General features: G+C 42.2%; 1 protein-coding gene across 1 annotated transcript in view; it reads right to left on the reverse strand.

Annotated features, from left to right (window-relative positions):
* Positions 1–16,637: 16,637 nt before the first annotated feature.
* Positions 16,638–27,643, reverse strand: part of LOC144696013 (uncharacterized) — a 30,596-nt gene continuing 19,590 nt past the window's right edge. The window contains exons 3-5 of the mRNA XM_078567184.1: positions 25,887–25,950; positions 22,931–23,009; positions 16,638–19,211 (exon numbers count right to left, since the gene is read on the reverse strand). Of these exons, the coding sequence (XP_078423310.1) occupies positions 18,808–19,211; positions 22,931–23,009; positions 25,887–25,950 (547 nt within the window). The 3' untranslated portion in view covers positions 16,638–18,807. The remainder of the gene's footprint in view (positions 19,212–22,930; positions 23,010–25,886; positions 25,951–27,643) is intronic.

Raw genomic sequence — 27,643 nt, forward strand, 5'->3', positions numbered from 1 at the left:
CAAAGGGGCACAAAGTTCACTCTAATTCCTCACCCACAGTGGTAAGACCCAGTTCAGAAGAGTAACCACTGGCAACAGATGTATACCTGGCAGCACCAGTTGGGTAAATGCCAATACTAGTTTTGTAACTGCCAGGCATAACCATCAGAACCAAGTGTGGAACAGCCATCAGCGTGTAACCACTAGCTCCAGGTATGTAGCTGCCAGCTGTAATTTGGCATGTGTAGGCACCAGCTTCAGACTTGTGCTCCAGAACTAGCTACTCCTCTAGCCAAGCATTTCCAGCACAGCCACAACATTGGTATCTAACTGACAAAGTGGATAATTGTCCAGATGTGTCCTATCCGCAACAAAAGGGACAGATCAAATCCAATCAATCACTACCCCATCAGCCTTTAATCATCAGCAAGTCATAACCAGTGCTATTAAGCAGCACTTAGCATCAGTGAGCAGGTTATTAATGACTAAATTTAAGTTCATGAGAACACCACCACCACCAAGTTCCCCTCCAAGTTGCACATCAACCTGACTTCATTCCTTTATCATCGTTGAGTCAAAATCCTGGAAACTTCCTCCCCAACAGCATTGTGTGAATAACATGGACTGTAGCGGTTCTAGAAGATAGTTCACCACCACCTTCACTCTGACAAAAGGGGTTGGGCAGTAAATGCAGGCTTTGGCAGTGATGCCCAAATCCCGTGGGTGAATAAATCAGTTTTTTTAAATGGTTCCCAAAGCTTTCCACCACGAGAGAGCATATTCATTAGATGGATCATTCACTGGTTCTGTGACTAAATTCTTTTTCTTACTTTCATGTACCATTTTATGTTGAGTCAGTAGCTCAAACCCAAATTCTAAGTTATACAAAAAGATTATAAATGACTTTTTCCACATAAAACATGGCTGCAAAGTGAGCACCAGGGTGACATGTATCTTATATGAGAATTTTGCTACATTAAAGGTGCTATATAAATGCAAGTTAATGCTAATGTTGTTATACTTTGGCATATGTGTTTAATTACCCAAATTTCAAATCTCCGAAAGTGATTATGAAAGTAGTAATTTGTTTGAAATAAATTAATTTCAAATGTTCAGATTTGTTACTGTAGGATTAAGTGACCAAATGTAATGATTGTTTCACAAAGGTGCAATAGCCAGAGACAAAGTAATGAGCTCCATCACAACAACAAAACCATTTTATAAAGTCCTCCCAGTTAATGTATTCATATCTTTGTACTTTTACTGTTGCCAAATCACCATTACCCAAAACAGCTGCCATCTTCTGTAGGTAAATCTGATCCAAATAAAGATTTTGAGATAAAAACAGAAAATGCTGGAAATACTCAGCAGGTCTGACAGCATCTGTGGAGAGAGAAACAGAGTTAATGTTTTGAGTCTGTATGTCCTTTCTTCAGAGCTAAAGAAAAGTAGAAATGGGTCATATGGACTCGAAACGTTAACTCTTGTTTCTCTCTCCGAGATGCTATCAGACCTGCTGAGTTTTTCCAGCATTTTCTGTTTTTATTTCAGATTTCCAACATCTGTAGTATTTTGCTTTTATGGTAAAGATTTTGAGATATTGAAAAAGATTCTTCAATCCCCCCACCCACTTCTAAATGACATGAAGATATGCTAAGAATAATCAGTCCTCTAATTGGTAAAGGAATACATCAAATTAAACACAGATACATTTTAGCAGACATTGATATGCTGCACATTAATGACAAAATGTCTTGCATTTATATCGCACCTTTCATAAACTCAGGATGTTCCAAAGTGCTTCTAGTATAGGAAACACAGTAACCAATTTGCACACAGCAAGATCCCATGAGCAGTAAAGTGATTTATTTAGTGAATGCAAATCCCCAAAGCCAAGCAATAGCGTCCTCCTTTGCTGGGTTTAAGTTGATTGGTCTGCCACTTAGTCTATAGAGGAGACACTCTTCGGTATTGTGCAGCATTGTTTGTGTCTCTCCATAAGTGCATAAGGGGTTTGTACAGAGGGTTCAGCAGTGAAGGTTTGCTGTACAGGGGCCTTGGCTTGACCTGTTTAGCAAGGACCACTCTTGCCATGGTCGTTCAAAGCCTGCCATTCGATAGATGGAGTTCGTCACAACTTGTTAGTGACTTCCCATGGTTCCTATTCTTTGATACAAAGGATGTCTGCTGCTAAATCTTGCTTAGGAAGTTTGCTGCATTTGGGCTGCTGAGATGGGAGGCTTGCAGTAGGTGGGTTGAACAGATCATCCTGGACTAATAAGTGAGGTGCAGCACAGATGGTTTCAACCAACTTGTGGGCTTTTGTTAGTCAGCAGATGTGTGGGGAGTATTGTTTGCGAGGACAGGAAGCCAGAGGAGGGTTGTTGAGCAGAGGGTTCCAGTTATAGTGCGCATTGCTGCATTTAACTGAATGTTCAAGAGATGTGCATGTGTGATGACCTTTGCCAGTTGTCTGCTGCAGTGTATGATAGGGCCAGTGCTGAGGTCAGAAGTGTTGTGGCAGCAGCACCCCATGTAGATCCAGCAAGTTTGTTTAATAGATTGTTTCTGATTTTGACCTTTGCTGCTGTTTCCTCCAGATATCCCAGAAGGATAAGATCCTAATTAAAATCACTCCCAAGTATGTTGGGTTGGGATCTTGTTTTAGTCGCTGACCATCCATGTAGATATGCAATTCTTTTTTGGCACTAGGATTGTGGAGATGGAATGTACTGGGTATGGTTTTAGAGGGATTCAGCATGAGTAATGTGATAACGTGATAAAATTGGCGGTACTCCAAACAGTGATGTGATAATGATCAGATCATTTATCTTTCTTTAGGGGGGAGGTGATGGCATACTGGAATTATCCAGAGAGCCAGGGTAATGCTCTGGGGATCTGAGTTTGAATCCCACCACGGCAGATGGTAGAATTTGAATTCAGGATCTAATGATGACCATGAAACCATTGTTGATTGTTGTAAAAACCCATCTGGTTCACTAATGTCCTTTGGGGAAGGAAATCTGTCGTGCTTACCTGGTCTTGCCTACATGTGGCTCTCAGCAAAGTGATTGACTCTTAAATGCCTCTGAAATGGCCTAGGAAGCCACTCAGTTGTAACAAACCACTACAAAGTCACAAAAAAGGAATGAAACCAACGGACCACCCAGCATCGACCTAGGCACCGGAAACGACAACGGCAGTCACAACCTGTCGACCCTGCAAAGTCCTCCTTACTAACATCGAGGGCTAGTGCCAAAATTGGGAGAGCTGTCTCACAGACTAGTCAAACAACAGCCTGACATAGTCATTCTCATGGCATCATATCTTACAGATAATGTCCTAGACTCCACCATCATCATCCCTGGGTATGTCCTGTCCCATTGGCAGGTCAGACCCAGCAGAGGTGGCGTACAGTGGTATACAGTCAGGAGGGATTTGCCCTCAACATCGGACCCCATGAAGTCTCATGGCATCAGGTCAAACATAGGCAAGGAAACTTCCTGCTGATTACCACGTACCGCCCTCCCTCAGCTGATGAATCAGTGCTCCTCATGTTGAAAATCACTTGGAGGAAACACTGAAGGTGGCAAGGGTGCAGAATGTACTCTGGGTGGGAGACTTCAATGTCCATCACCAAGAGTGACTCGGTCGCACCACTACTGACCAAGCTGGCTGAGTCCTAAATGACATAGCTGCTAGACTGGGTCTGTGGCAGGTGGTGAGGGAACCAACAAAAGGGTAAAACAAACTCATCCTCACCAAACTGCCTGCCGCAGATACATCTGTCCAGGACAGTATCGGTAGGAGTGACCACCACACAGTCATTATGGAGACAAAGTCCCGCCTTCACTTTGAGGATACCCTTCATTGTACTGTGTGGCACTATCGTCGTGCTAAATGGGATAGATTTCAAACAGATCTAGCAACTCAAGACTGGGCATCCATGAGGTGCTGTGAGCCATCAGCAGCAGCAGAATTGTACTCGAACACAATCTGTAACCTCATAGCCCGGCATATCCCCCACTCTACCATTACCATCAAGCCAGGGGATCAACCTTCGTTCAATGAAGAGTGCAGGAGGGCATGCCAGGAGCAGCACCAGGCATACCTAAAAATGAAGTGTCAACCTGGTGAAGCTATAACACAGGACTACTTGCGTGCCAAACAGCATAAGCAGCAAGTGATAGACAGAGATAAGCGACTCCACAACCAATGGATCAGATCTAAGCTCTGCAGTATTGCCACATCCAGTCATGAATGGTGGTGGACAATTAAACAACTCACTGGAGGAGGAGGCTCCACAAATATCCCTGTCCTCAATGATGGAGGAGCCCAGCACAGCAGTACAAAAGATAAGGCTGAAGCATTTGTAACAATCATCAGTCAGAAGTGCCGAGTGAATGATCCATCTCGGCCTCTTCCGGAGGTCTCCAGCATCACAGATGCCAGTCTTCAGCCAATTTGATTCACTCCACGTGATATCAAGAAACGGCACTTGATATTGCAAAGGCTAAAGGCCCTGACAATATTCCAGCAATAGTACTGAAGATTTGTGCTCCAGAACTTGCTGCGCCCCTAGCCAAGCTGTTCCGCTACAGCTACAACACTGGCATCTACCTGGCTATGTGGAAAATTGCCCAGGTATGTCCTGCACACAAAAAGCAGGACAAATCCAACCCGGCCAATTACCATCCCACCAGTCTACTCTCGATCATCAGTAAAATAACGGAAGGGGTCATCAACAGTGCTATTACGCGGCACTTGCTTAGCAATAACCTGCTCACTGATGCCCAGTTTGGGTTCTGACAGGGCCACTCAGCTCCTGACCTCATTTCAGCCTTGGTTCAAACATGGACAAAAGAGCTGAACTCCCGAGGTGAGGTGAGAGTGACTGCCCTTGACATCAAGGCCACATTTGACCATGTGTGGCATCAAGGATTCCTAGCAAAACTGGAGTCAATGGGAATCAGAGGAAAACTCTCTGCTGGTTAGAGTCATAGCTAGCATAAAGGAAGATGGTTGTGGTTGTTGGAGGTCTGTCATCTCAGCTCCAGGACATCACTGCAGGAGTTCCTCAGGGTAGTGTTCTAGGCCCAACCATCTTCAGCTGCTTCATCAATGACCTTCCTTCCATCATAAGGTCAGAAGTGTGGATGTTTGCTGAAGATTGCATAATGTCCAGCACCGTTCGCGACTCCTCAGATACTGAAGCAGTCCATGTCCAAATGTAGCAAGACCTGGACAATATCCAGGCTTGGGCTGACAAGTGGCCAGTAACATCCATGCCACACAAGTGCTAGGTATGACCATCACCAACAAGAGAGAATCTAACCACTGCTCCTTGACATTCAATGGCATAACCATCACTGAATCCCCCGCTATCAACATCCTTGGGATTACTATTGAGCAGAAATTGAACTGGACTAGCCATATAAATACTGTGGCTACAAGAGCAGGTCAGAGGCTAGGAATCGTGTGACAAATAACCCACCACCTGACTCCCCAAAGCCTGTCCACCATCTACAAGGCACAAGTCGGGAATGTGATGGAATACTCCCCACTTGCCTGAATGAGTGCAGCTCCCAGAACACTGAAGAAGCTGGACATCGTCCAGGACAAAGCAGCCCACTTGATTGGCACCACATCCAGAAACATTCACTCCCTCCACCACCGATGCACTGTAGCAGCAGTGTGTACCCTTTAGTGCAGGAATTCACCAAGGCTCCTTAGACAGGACCTTCCAAACCCATGACCACTATCTCCTAGAAGGAGAAGGGCAGCAGATAGATGGGAACACCACCACCACCTGTAGATTACCCCCCCACCCCCCAAATAACTCACCATCCTGACTTGGAAATATATCGCCGTTCCTTCGCTGTCGCTGGGTCAAAATCCTGGAACTCCCTTTCTAACAGCACTGTGGGCGTACCTACACCACATGGACTGCAGTGGTTCAAGAAGGCAACTCACCACCACTTTCTCAAGGGCAACTAGGGATGGGCAATAAATGCTGGCCCAGCCAGCAAAGCCTACATCCCATGAATGAATTTAAAAAAATCAACATCTCAAAAAACAGATTATCTGGTCATAATCACATTGCTGTTTGTGGAAGCTTGCTGTGCACATATTGGTTGCCGCATTTCCTAAATTACAACATTGATTACACTTTAAAAGTACTTCATCGGTAGTTAAGCATTTTGAGACATCTGGTGGTCATGAAAGGTGCTATATAAACGCAAGTTTTTCCTTAAATTTTTACACAATATTGCTTAAGAGATAAATATTGGCCAGGACACCAAGGAGAATTCCCATGTTCTGTTTCAAAATAGTGTATGGATTGACTACATAACCTGAGAGGGCGAAATGCACACCTGGTTTGACATCTCATTTGAAAGACAGCACTACTGACAGTGTAACACTCCCTTAGCATGAGTGTGCTATTCACTGAACCATGCTTGGCCTTCCATGGTATAATGTTTATGCCATTAAAAAAACTATTGCTTCATCTACATAGAATATGATGGGAATGCCATCAGTTTTATGGGAAGAACTGATTTCTGTAAGGTTATAGGCAATTTATGAAGTATAACTTTACATATAATATCAATATCATGTTCTAGGCAAGCAAGACTATTGGTACATTGAGCCTCCCTCTATATTATTAATGTGTAACTTTCTTACCTTTTTCACTTATTGTCTTTGATTACCAAGAAGTATGAGAGCAATTAATTCCACACAGCTCAGTCGAGAGATTCTCTTAAGCTAAACAAAAACAGTAATTATATTCAGAAACCAGAAGGGGTGTGAGAAAAGATTTTATAATTGTGTTTGAGGTACATTCACGCTGGGTTAGTTATTGGAGGAAGCAGTTTGGGAGACATAGTGTGTAAATTGAACATTAAGGCTCAGACTGACTCCCACAGGGAGCGTCATTCCATTTCTCTCCATTGGCAGCTTGTGCTCTGACTCAAGATTCAGGCAATGCTTATTCCATAACTGCACTTCTTCAGTTGTAGTATAAGTGTAGTATTCTTTCATAATCTGCAGTGAAATTGAAATTAGCATTACGGTTGTTTGAATTACGTCGTACAGCCCAAGCTCCATCATGCAGAAAGAGAAATTGCCACATGGAAGTGAATCTGTCATAACCAAAGCAAATTTCAAGTGATTTTTGGACAGCATCTTCAGCTTCTCAGTTTTCAAGTGGCTTAATGAGCGAAGGCACTTACCGTGTGTTCCTGAGCCATGCATGCTTGTAAGTCCCAGGTTCAATTCCCAGCCTTTCCATCAGCGTGACTCAGTAGCTAGTACACCCATCTCTGAGTTAGAAGTTGTAAATTCAAGTTCCATTCCAGAGATTTGAGCACATAAACTAGCACTCCAGTGTAGTACTGAGGGAGCACTGCACTCTTGGAGGCACCGTCTTTCAGTTGAGATATTAAACCGAGGTCCCATCTGCCCTCAAGTAAATGATCACATGGCAGGGGAGTTCTCCCTGCTGTCCAAGCTAACATCTCTCTCTCAATCAACATAATTAAAACAGATTATCTGGTCATTATCACATTGTTTTACTGGAACTTTGCCATGTGCAAATTGGCTCCATTGTTTCCTTTATTACAACAGTGACCACACCTCAAAAATACATTATTGGCTGTGAAGTGCTTTGGGATGACCTGTGGTTGTGAAAAATGCTATAGAAATGCAAGCCGTTCTTTCTTTACTGGTGCTACAATTGTCTTCACATATCACTGGAAGGAGAGAATAAATCAGCCAAAGTAACCACTAATCATTAGTGACGCCTGCTGGAAAGTGTTTTTCTGTGGCCTTCAGGATAGAACAGGCGCAACAACAACATCTTGCATTTATATAGTGCATTTAATGTAGTAAAATATTTTCACTGCAGTATTATTAAACAAATTTTAACACCAAGCAGCATAAGAGATTATCAGGACAGTTGATCAAAAGCTCCATAGAGGTAGGTTTTAAGGAGTATTAACAAGGAGCACAGAGAGGCTGAGAAGTGGAGATATTTATGGAGGGAATTCCAGAGCTTCGGGCCTTGGTTGCTAATGGTGGAGCAATGAAAATCGGGGATACACAAGAGGCCAGAACTGAGGCGTGCACAAATCTCAGCGGGTGGTAGAGTTAGGGAGGGGTGAGGCTATGGAAGGATTTGAAAATGAGGATAAGAATTTTAAAATGCTACCAGACTGGAAGTCAAAGTAGGTCAATGAGCACATGTGTGTCAGGAAATGATACATCGTGTGTGTCAGGATACAGGCAGCAGAATTATGAAGGGTGCAAGTAGGGAGGTCAGCCAGGAGAACATATTGAGTTTAACAAAAACATGGATAAGGGTTTCACCTGTGGATGTGCTGAGGCAGGAGCAGAGATGGGTTCATGCTCAGTTCATGTGTGTACCCAATTAATTATAGCCTGCCAGCATTCAGCATCTAAGCTCACATGAGCAGTGTGGTTCCTTGGACTGAGAACAGAAAGGTTGGCGGTTCGTGTGAAACCAGCATTAGTCAGTGTCTTCATGAAATGGTGTGGTTGAGGAAACAGAAAACAAACCCGTTACACTTTCCTACTTGGAAACAGTGCCTTTATAATATCGAGAAAAGAGACTTACCATTTGTTAGCGAATTAAACTTAGAGCCAACAGTAAAATGCTTAACCTGAACCAATACAAAATTGTGCATTAACCACATCCCCACATTGCTTGTGTGGATGAAAGAAAATAAAAATCGTTTCTCCACAGCAATGACATAACAGTGACAATACAACATCACAAAGCGGTTCTAACTGATCTTCTAGAACATTAAACTACAAAATTAATGTTCAGTCTAGAAACTATACCTATAGAATGCATTAACAGCCTGTTACTGCTGCATACTAGGAACATAGGGCCAGAGTAGGCCATTCATCCTCTACCCTATTCCAATATTCATAACTGATCTGTATCTTAATTCTAATTTGTGTCATGGATCTATAGCCTTGAATACCCTGAATCTGACAGTGATTGTACGGTGCATTCCAAGGATGCACAATATCCCCTTGTGAGTGAGAGTCCCTTGCAGCGTCTCTTTTAGGCTCGGAGCCGTACTCTGGACATAATAGGAATGAATGACTCAGTACCAAGTAATGTGTGAAAACAACAGCTTTTATTAAACAATTATTAATGATAAAAAGGAAAGATTACTTTATTTTAAAAAAGGAAAATATATACGAATATCATATATATTAAAAGAAAGGAAGAAAGACAACTTCATTGTAGCACAAATGGTAACCCCAAATTGGTCTGTTCAAGAAATTTCCCTAAAGTGGTACAGTTCCGCATGGTGTACACATCACCAAGTCTCCGAATAACCTTGCACAGGGATGGACTCTCTGGCCAGTCATTCTGTTGAAGCCCCTTCCTCCATATTCTTCAGTGGTTGACTATTCCACTCTGGCTGGAGCCCTGAACGCTGGACGCTGTGCCCCTTTATTCCAATTTCCATTCCAGCCTTCTGAGGCCTCCATCTGGACTTTCTCAAAACAACCTGACAACCATGAATCCTTATCATATTCTTCTCACAGGCACTCCGAGGCTTGCAGGACTTAGGCTGTTTGCACACCTTTTTGATAGTGTCTTCCATCTGCCATAAACCAAATTATTCTGTTCATCAATCTCCTGATTTCACACCATAGTTGATCACCCCACATGCAAGGTTGTCCATTGTTCTGGCTCATAGAATGCAGTAAGAATTGATACCTGTTAAACAATAGAAAACAACTTTTATTTTAGCAAATCTAGCCAGAAGAGGAAAAACAGTAGTTTAGACAAAACAATTATTGTGAACATGGCCTATTTTGACCAGCATGAAAACAAGCGAAGGAATCCTTGGGGGAAAAAAAGAACAAGTCCGCAGTTAATAATCACTACTGATTACTGTTGATTACAAAATTGCTTAGTTACTTCATTTATTCAAATCAAAATCACAATTTTAAATCAAGGTCTCCAAAGTGACTTTTAAGAATTCAATACAGGCTTAACACAAATTCTCTTAAAATCAAGAGCAAAGCAGAAATAAAATGCAAAAATATCAAATTGCAAAAATTAGTGATTGCAGGCTTTAGGCCTACTACAGGTCAGTATCGGAATTTCGAGTGGTCCAAAAATCTAGCTCCTATTACAATCAATAGACTAGCTTCAAACTCTAACCCCTAACCCCAAAGCCCAATTAGCATTCCAGCAAAAGGCAAATCTCCCTGACTGCCGCGAGGTAGGAGTTGGGGCCTGAGCAGGTCCCACATACCTCAGAGGGCAAAACCTCTATTATCGTCACAAGCATCACACTCCAACCACACAGCCTGTTCTCATGCTGTAGCCATTTACAAGATGTCCCAGATGCTGCTTTGGAACACAGTGGTGGCTATATCAATAGTGGGGTGATTCAATTTTGGGATGTGCAAGTATGTGCAACGATCAAGATAAATGTCTCAGAATGGTGTAGGGCTGGAGGAGGTTATAGGCATAGAGTGGAACAAGACTATGGAGGGATTTGAAAACCAGGAGGAGAATTTTGAAATTGAGGGGTTTCTTAATAGGTCAGCAAGCACAGAGCTGTCACCCAGTGCCAGTTAGGATGTGGATAACAGAATTTTGGATGCTCTTAAATTTATTGGGGGGAGGGGAGGGGATGGAAGTTGGGAAGCCAGCCAAGTCAGCATTGAAATAGTCAAATCTAGAGGTAATAAAGGCATGGATGAGGATTTCAGCTGCGGATGAGCTGAGGCAGGAGTGATTGTACAGAGATGAAAATAGGCGGTCTTACTATTGGCGCAGATATATGGTTGGAAGCTCATCTCAAGAGTCAAAGACGACACCGAAGTTGTGAACAATCTGGTTCAACCTGAGATAGTTGCCAGGGGAGGGATGGAATTGGTGGCTAGAGAATGGAGTTTATGGCATGGACCAAAGACAATGGCTTCGGCCTTCCTAATATTTAGTTGGAGGAAATTTCTGCTCATCCAGCACTGACACATAGGAATTGCTAGACAACAAAGACCAAAATTCATCTAGTTCACCTCTACCATTCTGGTAGTTGCATGGTACAGTACAATAATAATGGAGTTATTGATCAATTACGGCAATCAATCTCTCTCAATTAACCTACAAAATATACAAATAACCAAGAAAATATTTTCAAAGTGTAGCCACTGTTGTAATATAGGGAAACTACATATCGTTATTGCTCTGTGATGCTACTTCCTTCCCTAAATAGGTGTCATCTGATGAACTACTCTCCCTTGTGGCCAAGAATACAATTGCAGCTATGCCGATAACTGTCTCCTGCCAAATGTAAGCCTGTGCACAATGGAGGCACAGAGATTATCCAAACATAATGTGAGGAAAACACCTAGTGTTAAGAGAGCTTTAGGAACTGAAGGCCTAAAGTCGACATTTCCTCACAAGCACACCACACTTACCACATCATGTCTCAAATTACTGACAGTGTATTCCTAAAATGTTATTTTTAAAACAATATGCCATCAAATCCTCTCTCTCTCTCTCTCCCCCCCCCCCCCTCCACTTTCCTTCTATCCAAGCTGTGTAAGAATCCCTATTGTCTTTCACATGTTTGGTTATACACCTTTCTGTAAAACTGCAATTTTTGCGAGAAACCCCTAGAGGAAATTCAGTACTCTGCCATATTGATAAAAGAATAACACACAATATCAGCAATAAACACTAAAAGGATTTTCCCCAAAGAATAATGCTCCTGTTCCATTCAACAATATCTATTCTGATCTGTGACTTTGTGGAGTTTAGAAGTTTTGTGCTATTATTGACTTGTAAAGAAAGAATTTATATAATCTATATATAATTTATATTTCACAGTCTCAGGATGTCTGAAAGAAAACACTTTAAAGCCAAGAAAGTATTTTTGAAGTGTAGTCACAGTTGTAATATAGGGAAACTACACAGTTATTGCTCTGTAATGCTACTTCCTTCCCTAAATAGCTGTCATCTGATGAAGTACTCTCCCTTGTGGCCAAGAATATAATTACAGCTACGCCCATAACAGTCTCCTACCAAATGTAAGCCTGTGCACAATGGAGGTTCAGAGATTATCTAATTATCACTTTTTGTAGACCCTCCATGCCACCTCAATGAAGAGACACCTGATCGGTTGCCTTTCGTTTAACATCTCCCCAATGTACCAGTTGTGATTAGGGATTCAGCACATCCAGTTCCAAAGCAGTAGGGTTGGCATGTGTGTTGCCACTCCTTACAACTCCAATACACTACAACCCTGCTCATGATTGATTATGTGGATCTTTAAGACATTCAATCCCCCTAACACACAAAGGACTGTTCCACCTCATACGTTTAGTACTAATGATGTATTAAGCACAAATCACAATGAGCAGGGTACAAGTCATGCAGCACCATGATAAAAGCATCAGGGGGAAGGATTACAACAATGGAGGCTAATGAGTTCATGATAATCCGTAACTTTTAGTCTTAATACAGGCTAATGGACTCAAGCGATGGAGATTCTTGGATTCTCTGGATGAGTGGTCAGCAAGCAGAATAGTTGTTCACCATCTGGATTGGTGTTGCCTCATATGTGATGTTAAACCAAATCTCAGTTTGCAAATCTGATTGCAAATATTACATATGAAGTCAGTGTTGGAGGGGTGGATGAAAGCACTGGCTTTGTGATGTGCTCACTTGTCCTGTAGAGATCTGACTCTTCTCCCCAAATGCTGAAATAGAGAAACGTCTGATTTATAACCTTTATTGATAAACACACTAATACAGTAGCAGGTATATTCACATGAATGCAATTTGCCAATTATACACAATGGGTAGTATAATGGGGTGAAGTTATTTCAGCAAAAATAATATTCCTTCAGCGTAGCAGTATTTAAGCTATAAAGTCAATTTACAAACTGCAAGCCCACACCGATTAGAACGGTTTTAAGTGCACAATAGAGAAATTAACATTAACATTTAACAACATTTTGCATTCAGTGAACCCTAATGAGACGCATACTGGTGAGTCAGCACAGCAGTCTCTGCCCGAAATACTCGGAGCCCTTAAGATCCAATAACTGGCAACTTTGAAATTGAAGTTTATGCAAATGAATAATGGATAATTGCTTTTTGGCTGATATAAGTGACTGCTAGTTTTAAACATTAACATTGTAAGTGGTGAAGACTTTCCTATCCATTACATGCAGTGCTCAGGAGATCAATGCAAATTAAGCTCACGTGCAGATTACTCATCGGAGGTTCGCAAGCTCTGCCCTCACACTGGCCCTATACAAGACTAGGTAGAGTTCCAACAGTGCACTGGTGTGAGGTACTTTCATCATACAGGCAAGCATGAGATTAGTACGTAAGTGCATTCCCATTAAGCATGGTTAGTGTGTAAGTACATAGGAGAAAAAGTAGTCGAGTTAGTAAGTATTGTAAAGCACCTCCAACTCTCAAGTAAATGCATTCGTGTAACCTGCTGTTTATTGTTCTCCAGACATTTATCATAGGCGAATGATACAAATATGTCTAGCGGATTTCACTTCCTTAACTTCTTTAAATATTTGTTAGAGAGAGACATGTTCCCCTTTCGCATTCCCCACCTATTGCCAGCCATTCGTCTAGCAATTTTCACCTACTGAAAGGAATAAAATAGACAAGAAAGATTGTATAGAAGCAGACACTGGAATATCTTCTCTAAATTTACAAAAGGCTTTATTAATATGTTGCATAATCCTGTTACAAACTGACTGGCTGCACCAGTGAACAATATATTTATATACAGGACAACAAATGAATGGATTCAACCACACCATTCAGCAAAACACTCACCATTCCCCCATACTCTTTCCTAGATGTTTGAATTCCTGCTGGGGTACCATTTCACATGCATTGCCCAGAGATCATATTCCCAAGCCTCAGCCTGGGCAATGAACATTGGTAGACAATTCAAGCATGAAAGGCATTACATCTGATCCTGTCCATATCCAGTTTCCATACACATTATCAGGAGCAAGAGCTCTGTTCCCTTTAAACCAGAGATAGTGAGGCCATGGGTGGCACTCCTACTTCTGATCAGCCAACCAAACACAGGCCAGGGAGCAAATCCAGAATAATCCGAATCTTCACCAGTTGATATACACATAACAGAATATGAGTTTGTGTATGTTATCTTCCATTCGCATACATACATGTATGCACACACTCTGCAGTTAAGCATATAAAGTATTTTCATTCAAATAGCACACATTTCCAACATATATACAACAAATTACATTAAAATGCAATGACTTTAGTATGTAAGCAAATACAGCAACCATTTCGCATGCAGCTAGATCTCAAACAGCATTGATTTGAAGAATAAGACACTTCTTTCTTGTATAGGTGAGGAAGGAACATTGATATCAGTAGAACTCCCAGCTCTTTTTTAAATCTGGACATACAACCTTCAAAATCCGAAGCAAGGTGCCTCCAACAATGCAGCACTCCTTGGAGAATCAGCCTGGATTATTTTATCGAGTCCTTCTGACTCAAGAGTGAGTGTCCACCAAACTGAGCCATGTTGTGATGGAAAGTATATGCAAAAAGCCTGTACAGTGACTCACTATCAGCCTATGAAACAGTGCTCAAAATATTGTTTATAGTGAACCATAGAGCGGAGTTTACTGTGATTTACTCCAGTAGTGAAATGTTCTGATTGTTCAGTGTCACAGTATTTTCATTATGAGGTTGCAATGCTCTCAACTAAAAGTAACTACAAGCAGTTTTATCCATTCTTCAGTTGGGAGTGTGACTCTGGAAAAAGCAGAAAGCACAATTAGTTTCACAAGGCCTACACGGAAGGATGTGGTAGCAATCACAGCATTTCTCCCCAATTCCCCAGCTTTGATACCACATCAAGGTTAGGGTTGCCACCTTCCCAGGATTACCCTGGGTTCTCCATGAATTTGCAAGCCGGGGAAAATTCATTGGGGCATTAAAAGAAAGTGCTCCCCCCCCCACCACTTTTTCTTTGGATATTTTCTTTTTTTTATTCATTCACGGGATGTGGGCTTTGTTGGTTGGGCCAGCATTTATTGCCCATCCCTAGTTGCCCTTGAGAAGGTGGTGGTGAGCTGTCTTCTTGAACCGCTGCAGTCCATGTGGTGTAGATACACCCACAGTGCTGTTAGGAAGGGAGTTCCAGAATTTTGACCCAGCGTCAGTGAAGGAACGGCGATATATTTCCAAGTCAGGATGGTGAGTGACTTGGAGGGGAACTTCCAGCTGGTGGTGTTCCCATCTATTTGCTGCCCTTCTAGGTGGTAGTGGTTGTGGGTTTGGAACGTCCTGTCTAAGGAGCCTTGGTAAATTCCTGCAGTGCACCTTGTAGATGGTACACACTGCTGCTGCTGTGTGTCGGTGGTGGAAGGAATGAATGTTTGTTGATGTGGTGCCAATCAAGCGGACTGCCTTGTCCTGGACGGTGTCCAGCTTCTTCAGTGGTGCAGGGGCTGCACTCATCCAGGCAAGTGGGGAGTATTCCATCACATTCCTGACTTGTGCCTTGTAGATGGTGGACAGGCTTTGGGGAGTCAGGAGGTGAGTTACTCGTCACACGATTTTTAGCCTCTGACCTGCTCTTGTAGCCACAGTATTTATATGGCTAGTCCAGTTCAATTTCTGATCAATGGTAACCCCCAGGATGTTGATAGTGGGGTATTCAGTGATGGTAATGCCATTGAACATCAAGTGGCGATGGTTGGATTCTCTCTTGTTGGAGATGGTCATTATCTGACACTTGTGTGGCGTGAATGTTACTTGCCACTTGACAGCCCAAGCTTGGATATTGTCCAGGTCTTGCTACATGTGGACATGAACTGCTTCAGTATCTGAGGAGTTGCAAATGGTGCTGAACATTGTGTAATCATCAGCGAACATCCCCACTTCTGACCTTATGATGAAAGGAAGGTCATTGATGAAGCAGCTGAAGACATTTGGGCCTAGGACACTACCCTGAGGAACTCCTGCAGTTTATAAAAATGTTGGAGATGAGGCAGAAGTGGAAACGTGGGACAATGCAAGGATAGATGTGTCAGACAACCAATGGCAGAATTGAGGGGGTGGAGTGATTGAAGGCAGGAGGTCATGTGATAGAATCCCCAGGAACACATCCAACCAGAGTTGGCAGTACCAACACATCACGAGATTCCTCTTCCCAATCCATCCCTAGCTACAAAACCAAAGGTTTTGAGATTGCAAACTCAAGCCAAAGAGTTGCTCAAAAAGTTGAACTTTCTTAAAATGTTATATAGTGAGTGCAAATTTTCAGTGCAACACACCCTTCATCTCCTGTGTGTTACACCTCTCAACCCCAGTCATGTTTTGTGCCTTTCTATTCCAAGCTGCTAAAAACAGATAATATATTCACTTACTTTTTTTTATATTCGTTCATGGGATGTGGGCATCATTGGCTAGGCCAGCATTTATTTCCCATACCTAATTGCCCTTGTTCAGAGGGCATTTTAAGAGTTAACCACATTGCTGTGGGTCTGGAGTCACATGTGGCCAGACCAAGTAGAGACAGCAGATTTCCTTCCCTAAAGGGCAATAGTGAACCAATGGGTTTTTACAACAATCAACGTGGTTATCATCAGTCTTTAATATCTGGATGTAACATCTTCAGAAATTTCTTAATAGCAAAAGTACAATGTCTGAATCAAGCTGAAGCTGTGGATTTGGCCACTGCATCTCAGGAAGGATATGTTTCCTCTGACAGATGTTAAGCTAAGTGCCTGGAGTTTCTTTCTTTCTGTCCCCCCCTTCCTTTCTTAAATAGAGGAGTCACATTCACTATTTTTTAATCCGATGGGACCTTTCCAGAATTTAGGGAATTTTGTAAAATTAAAACCAATGTCACTACTATCTCAGCTGCCACTTCTTTTAAGACTCTAGGGTGAAGTCCAACAGGACCTGGAACTTATCGGCTTTTAGTTCTAATAATTTTCTCACTACTCCTTCCCTGGTGATTCTAATTGTTTTAAGTTCCTCCCTCCTTTTCACCTCTTGATGCACAATTATTTCTGGGATGTTATTTGTATCCTCCAATGTGAAGACAGATGAAAAATATCTATTCAATGCATCCGCCATTTCCTTATTTCCAACATTAACTCCCCAGACTCACTCTGCAGAAGACCAAAATTCGCTTTATTCTTTTCCTTTTTAGATAACTGTAGAAATTCTTACTATATGTTTTTCTTTATTTCTAGCTAGTTTTCTCTCATACTCTAATTTCTTCCTCCTTTTTTTAGTCATTCTTTGCAGTTTTTCATATTCTATCCAATCTTCCAACTTGCCATTAATCTTCGTGGAATTGTAAGCTTTTTCTTTCAATTTGGTACTTTTCCTTCTCATTGGAATGTATCTTTGCTGAGTGTCTCAAAACATCTCCTTAAATGTCTGCCTTAACCAAATTTCCCTGTTTACTTTAGCATTCCAATTCGGACATAAATCATTGTTCATTGTTACTGGGTCTAAATCCTGGATCACCCTACCTAACAACACAGAGTATCTTCACCACGTGGACTGCAACAATTAAAGAAGGCAGCCCACAACTCCTTCTATATGGGCAACTATTGATTTTACAAATATTAGGTTTATGAGATTATTATATTTTGGCACTGTAGCTTTAAATTTAGGGTAAATGAAGGAGGTCCTGTTACCTGTTCTGCAGTCTGTCTGACAGTAAGCATGGGTGATTTGATTGTTAGGGATCAATGGAAGGCTTAGATTGTTTTACTGAGAAGAAGGTGCAAGGAATTGACGCTTGGAGACAATGACAGCGGTTTTTGAGTTTACAATCAGTAGGCCCTGAGTCTTCCAAAGTCCCAAGAGGTGTGGAAAGTACCAAGTTGTAAACAGTTGTGCCGTAAGCTGTCCATTTACTTCTAAAATGAAGGAGAATTGGGGTCAAGCTTAGCTAATCAGCATTTCAACCTAGATACAAGGCTAATGTGTTTCACATTGCACTGGAGATGAGTGCAAAGGAAGCCATTTTTGAGATCGCATTACAGGCTTCCTTACAAATCAATGAATATCTCAGAAGGGCAGCAGTTTCTGTGTGGTCTGCAGAGAGAAGAGGCTGCTTGGCTTTGAGAGCTACCACAGACGGATGCGGGAGGAAGACGGTCTCTAGTCAAAGAGACACATTCTGCAACCTTCTAGGGATTCTGGGATATTTTTCCTGGTCTGGCCAGGGGAAAGAAGAATCACTGGAACAGGCTTTACTGCTGTTGGTGGTTTTAAAGAACTCTCCAAAAACTGAGAGAAGTGCCTGGATACACTTAAAAGTTACTACTTGGTGAAACAGGGATATGGGAACCCATTGGAAGCTGGGTGTAACTATGGACTGTTTGCACTTCCCACAGAATTAGTCCTTTTAGCAATGTGTAATAAGCATAAAAGGGGAATGTCTCGGTAGTTTAAAATATAAGTTGCCTACTAAAAGAAAATAGCATTCAGTCGCTAATGTTTTTAGACATTTATACAGTAAAAGTTTTAAAACGTGAAATCTTGCCATTTCATTCTTTCAGCTAGTAACTAGAAGTTTGAATCTCTTTTTAAAAGTTATCGGTCTTTACGGAGATTGCAACAATGGGCAAAAAATGCCAGCCTTGGAGGGAAATTTGGAAGTACTGGTGTTCCCATGCACCTGTTGCCTTTGTTCCACTGGGTGGTAGATATAACAGTTAATAAACTGACTTCCATCTGTGTAGTTTCTTTATCTGATATCTTCAGCACTGTGCTGAATCTTCTTAATCTAAGTGCTTGTCTGGGACAGGTGGGGGCTTTTCCTCTTCCACTTCATTTTTAGCTTCAAGTTTCTCCTGAACCAGAGATTGGTATTCTCTGTTTCTCGGTTTTACTATTTTTGCATAAATTGATGCTGGTGTCTGTCCTTCTACTGGATCCATGTTCTCGTTGCCACACCCATCTATCTGCCTTGGGTCTGTTGAAGACATTTCCTTGCATGGTGTCATGTACTTCAGGCTCTGTGGCCCTGGACATGCCTGCTCTGGCTGCCATGCATCTAGCTGGATGTCTCTCACAACTTCATACAAACTGTCATCATTGCTTTCTTCAATCTGTGCAAGACTGGTCAAAGGAATACTTGGGATAGGTTGGAGAGATATTTTGTCCACATTTCCTGTCTGCTGATCTGTGGGAGCAGAGGGTCAGTATTCAGTCAATAGTCATTCACATGATTCAGAAATGGACACATACAAGTTATGAGAATGGTTACCAAGGTTGTTGTTCCTTTGGTGCTGGAAATCATTTCCCTGACCTTTGTCATCAGCACACATACAGCCATCAGGGGAATCTTTGGGAGGCATTCTAGATGCCTTTAAATGCAGAAGGTACCAGGAGAATATTTGTAATCTAGATGTAACATCTTCAGAAATTTCTTAATAGCAAAAGTACAATGTCTGAATCAAAGTTAAGCTGTGGATTTGGCCACTGCATCTCAGGAAGGATATGTTAGCCTTGGAGGTGACATAGCTCTGATTTACGAGTGATACCTGAGCTAAAGGGTTAACTTGCAAAGACAGGGCTTATGCTCCCTTGAGCATAGAAGATTATGGGGTAATCTAATTGAGTTGGTTAAGATGATTGAAGGATTTGATTGAGTGAACAGCGAGAAACTATTTCTGCTGATAGGGAGCCCAGAACAAGGGGCATGATATTAAAATTAGAGCTAGGTTCATTCAGGGGTGGTCATGAAGCACTTCTTTGCACAAAGGGTAGCGGATATGAAACACTCTCCTTAAAAAACTGTTGAGGTTGGCCAGGGTGGGGCGGGGTGGCCAATTGATAATTTCAAAATTAAGATTTATGGATTTTTATTAGGTAAGGGATATGGAACTAAGTAGATAAATGGAATTAAGGTAGAGATCAGCCATGATCTAATTGAATGGTGGAGCAGATTTGATGTGTGAAATGACATACTCCTGTTCCTATGAATCAAATTTAACATTAGACGGAGTAGTGCATAGCCTTCAAAGTCAGATGTCTCAAGGTAACCTTTCCTCCACTGAAAGACTTGCTTGCAACTGTTAGGAAAGATTGAGGTTGTTTCTCTGGAACAAAGAAGACTAAAAGGTTAGAGGTCTTAAGAATTATGAAGGAGTTCAGCAGCATGCTGGTTCCACTTGTGTCTGAGTCCAGAACCAGAAAACATAAATATAAAATAGTTAATAATAGATCAAAAATAATTTGAGAAATTTCTTTACTCTTTATTGGTGAGAATGTCGAACTCACTGCAACATAGGGTGGTTAAAGAAAAGAGTTTTGTATGCATCAAAACTCCCCTAAATACAAGAGGTAAAAGATAAGGGACAGTGTGGGTAGAGGTAGTTGAGAGTGGTTGGAGGTTCATGTGGAGTATAGATACTGGCATAGATCTGTTGGATCAAATGGCCTGTTTCTGCACCACGAACATTTCTTTTCCCCGAGGACACCAGTCCTTGCCAGGATACAATTTCGGTGGCCCCTGCCTCGCCCAAGTTGTTGATTTACACATGAGCCAAGGTGTGAATGACAAGCTTTCTGATCACGGAGGGAGTTATAGCCAATCTCTAGTCCTCTGCGCACCCAATATCCATACTTCCCAACAGGATTCCCTGGATAGATATCAGGCATGAGAATAATGGCTGATCTTTTTTTCCTTCCGTGTCTCAGACACAGGAGTAGCAAGACCCCTCATTGTACTGTTGAATGCTGCTGTTGCTCAGCATGGACTGTATTGCCCAGTGTTCTACATTGAGAGACAGACTTGACTCAGTGAATAGCAACTCCAGAAATTTGAGCACAAATTCCAGTCAGTGCTGCATTATCAGAGATGCCGTCTTTCACATGAGGCCCTCTATGCCCCCTCAGGAAGACATAAATGATCCCATAGCACCATTAAAAGATAATGCGATGGGTCGTGTCTCAATCCTAGGCCAATATTTATCACTGAACCAACATTACTAGAACAGATTGTCATTTATCACATGGCTGTTTGGGGGAGCTTGCTGTGCACAAATTGGCTGCTGCATTTCCTACATTACAACAGTTAGCTACACTTCAAAAGTATTCTGAATGGACTGTTCCCTCTGCGACACCCTGGTCCACTCTTCAATCATCCCTCAGCACCTTCCTGTTTCAGTTCAAATGATGTAACACTTGTCTTTTTACCTCCTGCCTTTCCACCATCCAGGACCCCAGGTGACACAGCAATTTACTTATACTTCTCTCAATTTGGTATACTGTATTAGCTGCCCACTATGGGGTCTTTTCTACATTGGGGAGACCAAATGCGGACCAATGACCACTTTACAGAACACTTCCATTCCGTCCGCAAGCATGACCTCGAGTTTCTGTCATTCTAATTCTCCACTTTGCTCCCATGCTGACCTTCCTGCCCCTGGCCTGCTACAGTGTTCCAGTGAAGCTCAACACTCCCTCGAGGAACAGCACCTCATCTTTCGACTCAGCACTGTACAGTCTTCTGGACTCAACAACCTCTGCCTCTCGAAATGTGATTTTTGTTTTTTGTTTTGCTGGGTTGATCTTGACTTGTTTCTTTCTTTATCTTTTCATGTTGCATTAAGATGGTTTTTATGTAGCAATTCACTACATTGCTTTACATACAATCCTGTACATTGGGGAGACCAAACACAGATTTGGTGATTACTTTGCTAGACACCTCCATTCAGTTTTCAAGCAAGACCCCAAGCCTCTGGTCATTTGTCTTTTGACTTCTGTGCCCTTTGCGGGAAGTCCAAATCTCCCTCTGATCTCTTTCCTGGGTCTCCTACACTGCTCTAATGAAGCTGGGTGGAAGCTCAAGGAACAGCACTTTAAGGCTTTCCTTAAGTCTCAGGATATGGGGCAGGCCATTTAGGACTGAGATGAGGAAAAATTTCGTCACTCAGAGGGTGGTCAACCTATGGAATTCTCTACCACAGAAGGCTAGGTCACTGAGTATAGTCAAGAAAGAAATTGATAAATTTTTGGGATACTAGGGGCATCAAGGGGTATGGAGAGAAAGCGGAAATATGGCGATGAGATAAGAGGATCAGCCATGATCATATTGAATGGCGGAGCATGCTTGAAGGACCAAATGGCCTACTCCCACTCCTAGTTTCTATGTTCCTGACCCAACATTGAGTTCAACAATTTCAGGTCATAATCATTGTTCCCACTTTTTCAGCAGTTGCTGGTAATGATTCTGCTTTTATCATTTTCAGCACGGCTGGACTCATCTTTTGTTTCTTTTATTTTTCCAATACTATTCTCTTTTGACTTACACTATCATTGCTTTTGTCAATTAATCTCTACTGCCTCTCACTCTAAAACAGACTTTTCCTCTTGTTCTCTCCCTCCTTCCACTTTGCCTGCTTCGAAACTTGTTTAATATCTATTACATCTCTAACATTTCCAGTTCTGATGAAAGCTCATCATCCTGAAACGTAAACTCTGTTTCTCATTCCACAGATGCTGCCAGACATATTGAGTATTTCCAGCATTTTCTGTTTTTATTTCATATTTCCAGCACCCAGAATATTTTGCTTTAAAAGTAATTTATTGGCTCTAAAGCATTTTGGGACGTCCTGAAGTTGTGAAAGGCACTATATAAATGCAAGTTTTCTATTTCTTTATTCAGTGAGCCAGCAGAGGGCACTGCAACTAAAGCTTATGGCAAAAGCAACTGCACACAGATGTACTTAGAGACTGAACTAATATTTAAGTGAATACCTAATACCAGCGGTGAATACCGCTGACCTTCCCCATTGTGTCTGCTGCAGTTCAGTACCTTTATCAAGATACAAGTGACTCTTTAGCCAGCAGCAGCAAGAGATTTTAATTCTTTAAAACACTACAGCCATTACATACCAATTATTGTTGGAATCACTTCATTAGCATTTGTAAGTTTTAGTTCATCTTTGGGTTGAACAGGAACATTACCCTCCTTCTGCAGAGTAAACAGAATGATATACAGGATGAGAGTGTTATATCAGATTTTATCTGTCAATGATCAACATCGCTCTGGTCTTTACTCATTCTTCCCCACCAGGTCAAAATTGTCAACGCCCGACTTCCCTCAGCACTGTGGGTGTACCTGCATCACATGAACTCCAGTGGTTCAAAGGCGTGGCTCACCACCACCTTCCAAAGGGCAATTAGGGAATGGGCAATAAATGCTGGCTTAGCCAGCGACTCCCACACCCTGTAGACAAATACATCTTTTAAAAGTTCTCATATCCTCCAACAATTCAATGATTTTCAGAAGTTCTAATCACTACTTCCTGATTTACTTCATTCACGATAATCTTAAATTTTTTGCACTTTAAGCTTAGAACTGTCATCTATATTTCTCAATTCAGAAAAGCCAAATAACTAAATTAATCCAACTGTTGAAATTGGCCATTAGATCTCAAGAAATGCACAAAGTCAATTACTTTTAAAAATTAACATAAATGGTGTCAGTCATGGCTCAATGGTAGCACTCTTGCATCTGGGTTAGAAAGTTGAGTTTACTAGCACCGGTTCTTGGGATATTACACTTCAGTACATTTATCCCAGCAGTGATTCCTAGGATCCTTCATTCAATCCATCTCACTATCACCAATTGCTGAGTCAGTGCATCTCCCCCCAGTACTGATAGCGGAATGCGGAGTGAAATTTCCAAAATGTTACCAATCTTGGAGGTGTGGCAGACAGTAAGAATGATACCAACTGACTGCACCAAGCCGTAAATAGGCTAGCAGAAAGGGGAGACAATTGACAGATGGAATTTAATACATAAAAGTGTGAGATTATGCATTTTGGGAGGAGGGATAAGGAGAGGCGATACAGACTTAATGGCATAGTTCTAAACAATGTGTAGGGACGGAGGTACCTGGCAGTTCATGTGCATGGATCTTTGAAGGTGGCAGGACATATTGAGAGAGTAATTAGCAAAGCATATGGGATCTTAGGCTTCCTAAATAGAAGAATTGAGAACAAAAGCAGCAAAGCTATGTTGGATTTTTATAAAGCTCTGGCTAGGCCTAGAGTATTGTGTCCTGCTCCCGTATCACACTGAGAAGGATGTGACGGTCCTTGAGAGCGTTCAGAAGAGATTCACCAGAATGGTTCCAGGGATGAGGGAATTTAGCGATTAAGTTAGGTTGGAGCAGCTGGGGTTGTTCTCCTTGGAGCAAAGGAGGTTGAGAAGAGATAGAGTTGTACATGATTGTGACAGGTTTAGATAAGGTAGACAAAGAAAAGCTGTTCTTATTGGTTGATGGTACAAGAACTAGGGACATACTAAAGGTTTGGGCAAGAGATATAGGCAGATGTGAGGAAGAACCATTTTACACAGCAAATGGTAATGAGGGTGGCAGAAGCAGAGATAATCCATTTCAAAAGGAAATTAGATGGGCACTCAAGAGAAATAAACTTGCAGTGCTACAGGAATAGAGCATGGTAATGAGACTAACAGGATTGCTCTACAGAGAGAGAGTATAGACTCAAAGATCCAAATGGCCTCCTCTGTGTCATTATGTCTGGGTCTATGGGCTAGATTTTCACACAGTAGGGAAGAATCTGCGAGCCTTTAAAAATGGCAGGTGGGACCCAGATGTGGAAGTCCTGCCCCCATTTCTAACAGATCCAATTTTTACCAGGAGGAGAAAGAGAGCAGGGTGCAATTCACACAGGCGGAGAACCCTGAACTCAGCACAGCCATTTGAACTCAGTGCTGAGTTCAAACTGACCTCATTTTGGCTATAGCTAGGGCCTTAACCAGCAATGTGGGAGTCACGGGTTAATGGAGTAGATGTAAACAATCTAAGTGGGAGGATGATGTCTGTTTAAGAATCATTATCTGATGATTTTTAAATCCCTGGCTCTTAAAACATGAAAAACAGGCTGAAGCTGTTAGTAAATGTTAAAAAATAGCTGGAAAAACTCAGCAGGTCTGACAGCATCTGCGGAGAGGAACACAGTTAACGTTTCCAGTCCATATGACTCTTCATCAGAACCTGCGGTCTGCCCATGGTGGACACTGGGTGACTGGCTATTGAGGTGGCATGAGAATATGAGGGGGTTTTTGGGGGTGGGTGGGGGAGATGAGGGGGTGTTATTGGTGAGTGCCATAGGGCCTATGGCTTCTAAAATATCTGGAACAAAGTTCCAGAGAACTGAGGCAGGCTTTCTAACCAGCCTGCCTCAGCACTTGGCTGCCTCCATGGTCATCTAGGATCTAATTCTGAGGTTGGCAGGCCCAATTCAATCCTGCCTCCCCAGAGTGAAAGTGGGTCTAATGGGGCTTTTTCAACCAAGGTGTGTCTGTTGAGTTGGGAAATCTCCAGACCCTAGTTACCTACCTTGCTAGCAAAAATCTGACCCTATGACTCCAGAGACTTGAGCACATAATCTAGTCTGATACTTCCACCATAGCACCAAGGGAGTGCAGGAAAGTCGAAAGTGCCATATTTTCGATGAAGTGTTAAATGGAGGTCCTGTCTGCTCTTGGGTGATTGCAAAAGATCCCCAACACTATTCGGAGATGAGCAAAGGAATTTTCCCTGGTGCCTCGGCCAAGGGATCTCTCTTAACCACAAATTATCTGTTCATTGCTTCCTGTTTGTTTGTAGGAGCTTGCTGTGCGCAAACTGGTTGCTGTGTTTCCTAGTGATACTTCAAAACTACTTTGTTTACTATAGAGCAGTTTGGGACACCCTGGGATTATGAAAGGTGCTACATGTATGCAAGTCCTTTCTTTCTCAACCCCAGATAATCTACTGAATCAAAGGTCTGAATGCAATTGCACTGGGCATGTGTGCTTGAAGTGTGTTTTACTCACCATAGACACCGCTTTATGTTGTCCTTCACGACTTCTAATTCCTTTTCTTATTCTTTCAGGAAGGCTAGTAAGCAAAAAAAGAGAGTGGATGCTATGTTAATACAAAGTAGCAGCACCACCATTAAGCTGCAATCTTTAGTGGCAGGCCAATGCACTGTGTGTGGGGCTCAATTCACTGTTACCCACCAACCGGGAGCTATTGGGAGCTACAAGCCCAACTGATCTTTTACTTGAGGCCCCAGTTAGGATTGCCAATCCTCCAGGAATTAAAGGTTAATCTCTAGAACACTGTTGCAAGCAAAATCCTGGGAGAAAAAAAATCATTGGGGTATTAAAAAAACAATTTCTTGTGATTTTCAATTTATAAAATATATTGGAGATGGAATGAAAAAATGTCTATGTCTGACAGTTAAATATCATCCTATTGGTAATGAAGAGTTGGTTTGCTTTCTGATTGGCTATGGGAAAGCGGAGGACCATGGGAATAGACATCTGGGGCAACTAATAGCAGAGTATGTGGGGGATGGGGTGGTTGAAGTAGGCAAAGGTCATGTGCTAAAACCTCCAGGAATACGCCCAATCAGCACTGGAAACCTCATCCATGATGTGCTGCTTTGGGGAATGATGGAACACAGTTTGCCATACAGCAAACCCCTCTTGTGGGTAGTTGCTAGTGTAGACCAGACACTCCCCACACCTCTTTATACTCAATTACCAGCCATTTACAGCCGGTTTCCATCCCTCTCCCCCATCAACCTGTGGAGCTCATATCTATCGAGGGAGGTGAGTCGCACTCTGCAGGTAAAATCCCGCACACACAGGAGTCCAGTGACATCTGAGAGCCCGGTAGGTTCTGACACAAGTATCAATGCTACAAATGTGACAGCTGTTGGTGTAAAATGAAGAGTACTGTGATCAGTTCTGGTGTCCATGTTATGAAAATGATAGTGAGGCACTGGAGAAGGTGCAAGAAAGAGTTACTAGGATGATACCAGGACTGATAAGTAATGACCATCAGGAAAAATTGAACAAACTGGGTGACTCTTTTCTCTAGAAAAAGGACTGAGGAGTGACCTGATAGAGATCTTCACAATTATGAAAGGATATGACAGGGTGGACATAGTGTACGTGTTTCCATTTGAAGGAGGATCCTAAATTAGGGGCCATAAATCCAGTAAGGAATTTAGGAAAAACCTCTCTATCCAGAAAGTGGTTAGAATGTGGCAGTCGCTATGACATTGAGGTGAATAGCCTAGAGGCTTTTAAGAGGAAACTAGATAAATGCATAAATGTGAAAGGAATGGAAGAATATGCTGTTAGGGTGAAATGAAGGAGGTTGGAAGGAGGCTCATGTGGCTCAAAAACCATGGACCAGTTAGGCCAAAAGGCCGATTTCTATGTTGTACATCCAAGGTAATTCTATGTAAATTCTCAGGATTCCTGTCAGACACTGTGGGACTGGCCATGCACTGTTTAGATTGAATTTAGAAATTATAGTTGGACAATCGGCGTGGTGCCAAGACTCATCTGCCTGCACAGTGAAGCTGCCAGAAGGAAAAAGCAGCAAGCCATTTTGTGGCAATGCTTGGGGCTGGAGTGAGTTTTGGGGCCAAAGGCTGCCAGTTGTGCCAATTTGAGTGGGACTCAGTTGCTTACCCATCAGGTCTAGAGATCTAAATATAGAAAGGTTTCCAGGAGGGGTTGAGTTTGAGTACAGGAAGGATCAAGTTTTTCTCCCAGTTCAGTTCCACAGCCAT

The sequence above is a fragment of the Cetorhinus maximus genome, chromosome 21 (assembly GCF_964194155.1).
Source record: "Cetorhinus maximus chromosome 21, sCetMax3.hap1.1, whole genome shotgun sequence".
Classification (NCBI taxonomy): domain Eukaryota; kingdom Metazoa; phylum Chordata; class Chondrichthyes; order Lamniformes; family Cetorhinidae; genus Cetorhinus; species Cetorhinus maximus.